This window comes from Propithecus coquereli, unplaced genomic scaffold (genome assembly GCF_000956105.1).
Source record: "Propithecus coquereli isolate 6110/MARCELLA unplaced genomic scaffold, Pcoq_1.0 Scaffold487, whole genome shotgun sequence".
Classification (NCBI taxonomy): domain Eukaryota; kingdom Metazoa; phylum Chordata; class Mammalia; order Primates; family Indriidae; genus Propithecus; species Propithecus coquereli.
In genome coordinates this window covers 1,274,856-1,284,471 of record NW_012150696.1, presented here as the reverse complement: position 1 = coordinate 1,284,471, position 9,616 = coordinate 1,274,856, and the positions used below count along the sequence as shown (strand labels likewise).

At 43.2% G+C, this 9,616-nt stretch overlaps 1 protein-coding gene across 1 annotated transcript; it reads left to right on the top strand.

Moving 5' to 3' along the window:
* The first annotated feature begins 1,040 nt into the window (after positions 1 to 1,040).
* GPRC5D (G protein-coupled receptor, class C, group 5, member D) lies at positions 1,041 to 9,416 on the top strand. The gene is made up of 4 exons (XM_012655791.1): positions 1,041 to 1,075; positions 2,031 to 2,968; positions 8,170 to 8,237; positions 9,345 to 9,416. The coding sequence occupies exons 2-4, from the start codon at positions 2,074 to 2,076 to the stop codon at positions 9,414 to 9,416; spliced, it is 1,035 nt and encodes a 344-aa protein (XP_012511245.1). The 5' UTR covers positions 1,041 to 1,075; positions 2,031 to 2,073.
* Positions 9,417 to 9,616: the final 200 nt, after the last annotated feature.

Below are 9,616 nucleotides of genomic sequence, written 5' to 3'. Positions count from 1 at the left end.
GGAGACCGGAAAGAAATATGGTGGACAGGAAAGGTAGAGCCAGGTCATGGTGCGTCTTGAAACCAGCCTAAATGGGCACTGACTCGAGGTCTTCAGAGGTCCTCCATCAAAATGCGAACATTCAGGAGAAGAATCAGAGATAATGGGGGAGGGGGATTGGATACAGGCTGGACACTATGCTGTGTGCTTTACTACATGTCACCAAAGGAGGAAAGGAATATATTTCTTCAGTATCAGCTGGTGGCATGCCATTGAGAGTTCTTTTATCTCGGGACCTAGCAATGCCCCAAGAAATGAGACCCAGAGCAAGCGTGTTCTTTTGGCAGTGAGGAGGGACAGGATGGAGGGAAATTAAAGCCAAAGCCTTGGAAAATGCCAAGAATAGCTGGTCCAAGCAGGTGCCCACCCGTGATGAGCAGCCAAGGCCTGAGGAAGGATTTTCAAAAGAAAGGAGAAGAGATTAGTAGAGAAGACAAACTTCCCCTAAAGCACAATGTTGCCTACCACTGGCCATTTTAATGGCATTTTAATGCCAATAGTAGGTAAAATCACCCTTCCTTATGGCCCAGCGAAACTCTCATTACCTGCACTTTGTTGAGCGGCTGCTTGCTTGAATCCTACAGTTAAAATCAAGATGTGGGGAAGTCTCTGAAGATGGGTTTTTTAAGGAGTAAGTCAGAAGAAAGATGAAGTGTCCTTGTGTAAGGCCAACTGTGGGCCTCCTGTAGCTTCCTGAATACGCTGGGAGATGCGGGGAGGAAGCAGTCTTTCCTAAATTCACACCCCCTTCGGGAACTCACTGAGGCCAAGGTGCCTCCGGTCAGCAACAGAATGAAAAATCATTGCTCTCACCAAAGAACTCTCTGTAGAAAAGTTGCTGTGAAACTAGAATAGGTGTGTCTTTCTGTCCTTCCGGTTCTTTTTATAGGCACTGCGGGGACCTGAGTGAGGGCCTGCAGTTCTTCCGCCCATTTGGGGAGAGATTAAAGAAGCTGAGGTCGCCTCCTCCTTACTCATTGGCAGTCACAGCCCGGCCAGCGCCACAGTCTCAGCTTCCAGAGTGGACACGCAGAAGGTAAGTCGCAAGTGAGGGGCCATGCCCTCGGCTGTAAACCTGGATGGCTCCACCATCTGGTTTGGGAATATCTGAAGGGAAATGGCACTAGGGGTATTCAATTGCAAGTTATTTTTTTCCAAGGGAATATGGGGGATTTTTTTTCTAGACCACCTCAGTCAAGAGATGGACTTTGGTGCTAAACTGTCCAAAAAGTTATTTAAAGGAAAAGGACCATTTTGTATAATTCTTTGATGAACAAATAGTAGGTGTTTAATTATAACCTGTTGCATTGGGTTGACTTAAATTGAATTGAAAGAGCAAGCAGTCATTTAAATCACTGAGAAAAATCATCTGCCTGTCTCCTTCAAGCAGTGCCTCAGTGTCTAGAATGATCCAATGACCCATTAATATTGGCAACCCTCATTCTAGTGCTTGATATAACTGGAATCCCATCAATCTTGGGAACATTGTCACATACTCCACTTTAAGAAGAAGATTTTGAATTCACTTTTAAAAAGCCTTGGACACTATGATACAAAAATGCATGAATTATCTGGAACCCCCAAATGAAGTCTGTCCTGATTTTCCCAGCAGAAGGATGGAGCTAATATACTTTTGAGGGTTTTAAGTTGACTTTTTCATTTCCTTTACTGACATCCTATATACAACAGTCACAAATTTGGGGGTCATATATGTGACGGCATTTCCCATCCCCTTAGACCGTGTTTGTATATACCTCTGATTTTCCCCCTAAGGAAGCTTAGCATTTAGATAAGTATCAAGGGTCAAATAAAATGCAACTCAGACTCTCTCCAGTATCCTAGTGACAGTTTTGGTAATGTCATTTCTGTCATATGCTCAGGTGTGCTCATTTCAGAATGAGCGACATTATAGTGCCCTGCATAAGACTATCCAACAGGCACTCTTGTGCGTGGATGTCAAGTCGTAAGTTTGTCTCATCTTTTTTCCGTAGGGGGTCAGAAGACCATTCTTGTGAGGTCCACCTACAAGTCACCATGTATGAGGACTGCATCAAGTCCACAGAAGACTATTTTCTCTTCTGCGACAGCGAGGGAGTATGGGGCATTGTTCTGGAGTCCCTGGCAATCCTTGGCATAGTGGTTACAATAATGCTACTCTTGGCATGTCTCTTTCTCATGCGAAAGGTGCAAGACTGCAGCCAGTGGAATGTCCTCCCCACCCAGTTCCTCTTTCTCCTCAGTGTGCTGGGGCTCTTTGGACTTGCTTTTGCCTTCATCATCCAGCTCAATGAACAAACCGCCCCCGTGCGCTACTTTCTCTTTGGGGTTCTCTTTGCGCTCTGCTTCTCATGCCTCTTGGCTCATGCCTCCAACCTGGTGAAGCTGGTCCGGGGTCGAGTCTCCTTCTGTTGGACAACAATTCTGTGCATTGCTATCGGGTGCAGTCTGTTGCAAATAATTATTGCCATTGAGTATGTGACCCTCATCATGACCAGGGGTATGAGGTTTGTGAACATGACACCCTGCCAGCTCAATGTGGACTTTGTCGTACTCCTGGTCTATGTCCTCTTCCTGATGGCCCTCACGTTCTTCGTCTCCAAAGCCACCTTCTGTGGCCCATGTGAGAACTGGAAGCAGCATGGAAGGCTCATCTTCATCACTGTGCTCTTCTCCATCATTATCTGGATGGTGTGGATCTCCATGCTGCTGAGAGGCAACCCACAGTTCCAGCGCCAGCCCCAGTGGGACGACCCGGTCATCTGCATTGCCCTGGTCACCAATGCATGGGTTTTCCTGCTGCTATACATCATTCCTGAGCTCTGCATTCTCTACAGATCGTGTAGGCAGGACTGCCCTCTACAAGACAACGCCCGCCCCATCCCAGCCTACCAACGCAGCTTCTGCGTGGAGAACCAGCAGTCCTCAAGAGGTACTTTCCTGGGAGATTCAGGAAGCAGGGAATTCCAGGGGGAGAAACACAGAAGTAGGGCAACTGGATGAAGCAAAAGGGAACAAAAAGGGAATCATCAAATTTTTGGTGGGTGGCTTCATAGTTCAGGCATGGAGATGAAGACTCCCAGAATCAAGGTTAAATTTTTATGAAAACTCAGTTTTTCCAAAACGTAGAGCTTTATGGGGACAGATCAAGACAGAAATGAACCAAAGGCCCTAAATAAAGAGGGTGTGACTCTGAGTGCTCATGCTGTGTAAAGAAAGGCATCCATATCCTTCAAAAGTGGAGAAATAAAAAATAAAATAAAAAGAAAGGCATCCACTATAAAATGAGTTAACCAGCCCCAAATTAGGCTTGGACCATGCAATTGCATGACATCTAATGCTAAGTCCAGATGTGTTGGCCATTAAGTACAAAAGTCAATCCTGGCAACACTGATTGACATTTTTAAAATTTAAATCTGAAAGCTAATAGCCTAAACATAATCTTAAGACTCACCACCTCATTAAAGGCATGAAGCCTAACAGCTTTTGGATTTCTACTTTTCAAACCACTCACTGTTTAAAATCCTTCAAGGTTCATAAAAAGCAATAGGAAGGGCCATTACATCAGAATTCTGAGTGAGGACTCAGATGTGTAATCGTGAGCAGAAATAAAGCGACTTGCTTATGTGACATTTTCATAATAATGTCTGGCTCATATTTTTATCCAAGCCACCTGACTATACTTTGTTGAGGAATAAAATATATCATCCATGGCCACAAGGATGCTTGGACCCCAACAACCTGGGGGAAATGGGACTAAATTTCAGTTATCTGGAAATATGTCAAAACTCATTAATTCCTTTTCTGAAACATCTGGCCTATTATTTGTGACCTAATATCATAGTTTTACATCAATTTTTGTGTCTTAATAGGCATCTGATTTCTAATCTGTAACGATTATGTTATTTTATATGCTGCATAGCACACATAATGTTCACCAAGCTCAAAAAAATTAATATAAGCTTTTCTTTTAAGTACATACACTTTTTTGAGCTATAATCTATGGCTAATTACACATTCAAATTAAACTCTGCTCAGATAAATACATCCATTAATTCTTTTCAGTTCAGTTGACCAAGAGTTGGAAATTGACATTATACATCCTTCCTATAAAAGTTTTTCATTGCTTGTTGATGATGCATAATCATATCTCTGAAGTTTCTGGCAGAATTGCAGAGTCGATCTTTTGAAAATACTTCTCATAGTTTTTACCCAAAGATAAGATAAAACTTTTCGTGTTTTTGTTGTTATTATATGTTTCCAGGAAACAAAAGTCAGAGAGAAAGAAGTTCTTAGAGTTTCACAATAGCCCAAAATGCACTGGGACTTGTAAGGTCAATATTCCATATCCCAAAAATACTAGGCAAGTGTTTCAAGTGTTCGAAGGAGTCATCTTAGTTGGAGGGCAAGGGCTTGCACAAACTACAGTGTTTCCTGATTTGGCTAACACTACCCTGTTACTCAAGCAGGGTTAGAAAATCCATTTCTGAGCAGGAAGTGTTCTGCCAGTGATAATCATTGCCAATGCAGTTTGATATCTTGTGAAAAAAAAAATCAATAGTGCAGTAAAGAACATATAGATTGTGCTCCAAGATGGGGCAGAACAACCAGAAACTTAAGCTCAAAGAAAAGAATCAGAATTTAGGTCACCTGGAAAAAGTACAAATACTGAAATTTAGAAGAATGATTAAAACTCAACAAAAAGTATAGCATTCCACTAGCTAGGAAAAACATACAAATAGATACAAAACAGGTAATAGCCAGGCAAGTATAATAACAATAACCTGAAAAATACTAAGTGTCGTAGGGCATGACCTGACAGCAGGGAAGCAGCTTCCCACTGTCTTTGTTTTTGTTTGCTCAAGAAACAACTGTGGTACTCTATAAACAGATGTGCGGTCAGCAAGAACAACTGGTCAGTCGGTCAGTCTCCAGCAAGAATACCCAGTCCAGGTCTGGTCCACTAATGAGACGTGTGGGAAGCTTGGAGAAGGCTCCACAGAGAACCACAAAGATGAGTAAAGGGTTATAACATCAGTTCCGTGTGGAAAGGTTAAGGCAACGAGACTGCGATGGTTGTTCTTAAACTTTATGTGCCTTTCTCAGAGATCATCCGAGTTCTCGCTCTTGAAATTCTGTACCAAGACACAACATTTTGTCTGAGTCCCTAAGGCATGCATTTGTCGTGTGACTCTTCTGACTAATGCTGCTTCTAGCTGTGACGCCAGTCGCATAATTACTTGATTTACCACTGGGTTAGGAGACCAGACTTATTCATCTGAAAGGAGAGTAAGACTAGGGGTATTAGAGAATTTCACGGGTGCGAAGCCCTCTCTCGAAGAGGCTGTTGTGTTGTTTTCTATCTTCGACTAAGGACAATGGACTGGAAATGGACTCAAACAGAGGCATGAGGGGTTTCAATTAAGTCTGAAAATAAGAGTTGGTAAACACTGAGAGAGATCAGCAAAGGGGATTAAGGACTCAATTTCCCTGGGAGTCTTTCAAAAGAAGATTAGGCTTTATTCCTCTGAAATGGTTTAGGGAGTTAATTCTAAGATATAAAAACATCTAGATGGGGAATGAAAATGCAATCAGGCATGTTACCACGGGACACCAAACAAACAGGTGTAAACATTCTTTGCCCCATGTTACGAATGTCTTCCTGAAAAGCTGTATATCGATAGAACTTTTAAAAATCAGTTGCTCTTAACTAGAATCGTAAGCCAATAATACAGACCTGTGTTTTCACAGCATTTGATTAAAGTTTTACATGCTCAACATATTGTTAGGCACAGGAAACTGTAATATAAAGGTACATAAGATTAGGGTAAAGAACCTATGTGTCTATAAATGAAGCAATTAAAATGCAAAATAAAAATGAAGAAGCAATTCTGAAATTATGTTGATGTTTAATTACTTCATTTATATGTGCCTGGGATTATGTTACTTTTTAACATATCCTTCATTAATTAGATTAGCTGATGGATATACTACTTGTTTTATATTTAGAGTTAGTGAATTTCAGAATATTTCTGTTCCTGAGAAAGCCGTAACTAACCTCCAAAATAAATAAATAGAACAAAATCAGTTGCTCTTTTAACTGCAAATTTTAAATGTGATATAACTTGCAGAGATCTTTAATATAATATAGTATAATATCAACTATGAATCTTTTTTGTGAGGGGGACGTTCTTCTAATTATTGCCTGCTTTTATCTGTTTTAGACAAATTAGAATATCGTTTTATCAAGCTTGCTGAAAGTAAGACCCATTTATATTTGCAAATGTCACATTACTGTGGGCATTTTTCCATCCAGTGTTTGAATGTGTACAGACAAACCCAGTATGATTCTTTTGGAAAGCAAAAGGACATGAAGATAATCAATGAGACTATATAATGTAAAAATGAGTCAATGAGTGTAAAATGAGGTAAACCAAGAGAAAACTGAGGTAAACCAAGAGAAAACTGTTCCTGCAAACATAAGCCCTTCCAGTCATTCTCCCTAGCAAATACCAGCTTTTGCTGACAATTCTCAACATTTTTTTCTCCAAGGCACACCCACCTTACCAGGGGAAACCCAATTTGAATGGTCCCAGGTGATGTCATTTTTGTTTGTGCTTCCATAGGAAGCTCTCTTTTTGTCACCCTTGAGAGTTACGGGTCACAGAGAGAGAGCTAGCATAAAACAGGGAAGAAGACAGGGGGTCATGGGCAGGATTTGTTTGGTCTGAGGACAGATAAGGCGAGGATGATGACATTCACAGAGATTCGGGGAGCAGGAGCTAACTGGGCAGCAGGAGGCAGTGGAAAGAGCACAGAATCGGCCTCGCCACCCTGGCCCCGACACTGTGCTTCTCACCAACTTTGAGACCAAGCCAACGTCCTCAACCTGCAGGAGCCTCAGACTCCTTGTGTTTAAACGATGTTCATGATGACTCTCCCCTGCCTCCTCCGTGTATGAAATGGAAGGTATTGGTCAACTCAGACTTCCTACCGTGAGGTGGTTGCAAGTTTAATGTAGAAAAACACTCAGCCTTTTGGTAAATTCATGCATAATAACTAGAGCTGGAAGAACGAGGCTTTTCTAACTTATGGTCTGGTCTGATAAGAATGTTGGGTGTAAGTTGGTTACCAAGGGACTGAGTATGGAGGAGCCTCGTTAGGCCACAAGGAACAAAGTTAAGGATTCAGATCCCTCTGCCATGAAACAAGGGCAAGCATTTCATCTACCACAGCACCCACCCTAAAAAAATGTCACTAGGAGGAGGACATCCGAGCATCAGTTATAACTACACCACCAGCACCTGCACCAATGATAATATACAAAGGACTTGCACAGTGTTTTCTATACATCATGCCCTGTTCTGAGGGCTTTACATATATTTTATATAATCTTCAAAGCAACCTTATGAAATAGATGTACTATTATGACTGTCATTATACCTCTTTCATTTCCATCGGGAAGGAAAGGCAACAACAGGTTAAGGAGCTTAGCTATGGGTAACAGACGTGGGAGACCCAAGCAGTCTTCTCCAGGGTCCCCCACGCAACACTGCAGTCTCTAAGTGTGAACAGTAGTGACACAGTTATGCCTGTGATCGTCACAAGACAAATATATTAAATATATCCAGCAAGTGCCTGGCCTTAGAGATAGATACAGTTCCTGCCTTCACAGAGCTTACAGTCTGTTTGAGGAGACGGACATTAAACTGTATGTGTGATTATTCTGCAACAGCATAGGATTGTCTCAAGTGACCTTTTTTATTATGTCCAGTTTTAAAAATTGAATTCAAGCTTGTAGAGAATCAAGACTAAAGGGGCTGTTGAAAAGAGGGCGATGCCCAAGGTCACACAGGTGACACTGCGAGAGCAAGGCATCTGACCCAACGTTGGTGCTGTTCTAGCACGGGTGTGCTCCTGAACCTTCACTGGCTACCCGCACGCAACCTTCCTCACGCACTCCACAAACACTCTTTTAAATCATCAATCTTTTCAATGACAGCCTCAACTGAGAATTCCTTTTAAAGAGTCAGCAGCCTCTCTGCGAGCCATTGAGTCTTCCTAGCATCCTCATGTGCCGTCTCCACGTGACGCTCTGACACTAACCCAGCCCTTCCCTCGTTTGGCTTTCAGCCCGAGACAGTGATGGAGCTGAGGAGGATGTAGCATTAACTTCCTATGGTACTCCCATTCAGCCGCAGGTAAATGTGCTCGTCTGCGTTCACCCAGGAGGGACATAGCCAGCACGCCTTCCTTAGCAGAGCCTCAGGATTCACTTGCAGTGGCTTTACCGATGCAAGACAGGAAAGGCAGGGCAGGATCGTCCCTACAGGCACCCAGATTTAAGCCAGGCCAGGTGGCGCGAGAGAGCCGGGGCACGCCTTTGGCCTCCACCCGGATCCCTCCCGGTCTTCGCCACATCAGCAATCTAGTATTCTGCGGCAGGGGCATGGCCCTGGAAAGACGAGGCAGCTTGAAGGGTTTATGTGAAGGTGAAGAGGAACAGGCTCACCGAGTTTTGCCTTGGGGACAATTGTAAATGTGTATGAGCTCGAGGTCTGTTTTTAGTGGCCGTTGTCTGAATCTATCGCCTGAGTCCCACTGCCTGTCTCTCTCTTATTCACTGTCCAGCTCCAGCAGCCCAGGCCACCCCGAGAACTGGTCTAGGTCTGTCACCATCATCTGGGTGCCAGATGGATGAACCAATTTTAATCCTTTCAGGCAAAAACAGAGGGAGCACTGCTGAATAGTTGGAGGGTAACGCACATTTGTGCTGGGATGGCTTGAAGACGTACACATCTGGACAGCCAAAAATACCACATTGGGACACCATTCCTGTATTATAGGGATCAAAAATAACTAAAATTCCAGAGTGAAAGCCACGCTGACACTGTTTGTTCAATGAACTTTACTAGGCAAATAACTAAGCTAATCCCTCTGGTCTGTTACCTGAGAATTTGCTTTTCCTAGAATGGCAGACACATGGGCCAGGACATGGCTATATCATTTGCTTTAATCAATACTCAGAAGGGCATTCACAAGATGAGAATATCTTTATTATCCCCTCTGAGAGTTTCTTGGATTAGTTTCAATTTCCAGCAATCAGCTATTCAAGAACCTTGCAAAAAGATCCCTGTTCATGGCTAAGAGGGAAGCCTGATAGGAGGAGGCTCAGCACTTTTTTCTTCTTTTTTTTTTTATTAACAAAGAATTAAACAGTGGTGAGACAGTACTTCAAACATAGTTCTGCAGGGTGTCATCCCCTATGTTGGCTCAGAAAGTTGACGATGGCATTTCTTTCTTTCCAGACGGTTGATCCCACACAAGAGTGTTTCATCCCACGGGCTAAACTGAGCCCCCAGCAAGATGCAGGCGTATAAAGTCTACAGGAAACATGAGGAGTGAGAACCCAGAAGACCATCCTGGGTAACGTAGCCCTGATGGGCCACTGGGATGCCCACCGAGCCGCACTGCTGATGAAGCATCGGCCCCTTCCTTCTGTTTCCTGGCCCTTTTCATCCACCGGGGCCCTCCATCAGAAGACACCCTTCCAAGCATAATTATAATCTTGCTGGCCCCC

What these genes read in the sequence shown, in the direction of transcription:
- GPRC5D (XM_012655791.1), top strand. Translation starts at nt 2,074, where the DNA reads ATGTATGAGGACTGCATCAAGTCCACAGAAGACTATTTTCTCTTCTGC. An exon ending in GAACCAGCAGTCCTCAAGAG is followed by an intron (nt 2,969 to 8,169) that starts GTACTTTCCTGG and finishes TTTGGCTTTCAG; the next exon opens with CCCGAGACAGTGATGGAGCT. An exon ending in GTACTCCCATTCAGCCGCAG is followed by an intron (nt 8,238 to 9,344) that starts GTAAATGTGCTC and finishes CTTTCTTTCCAG; the next exon opens with ACGGTTGATCCCACACAAGA.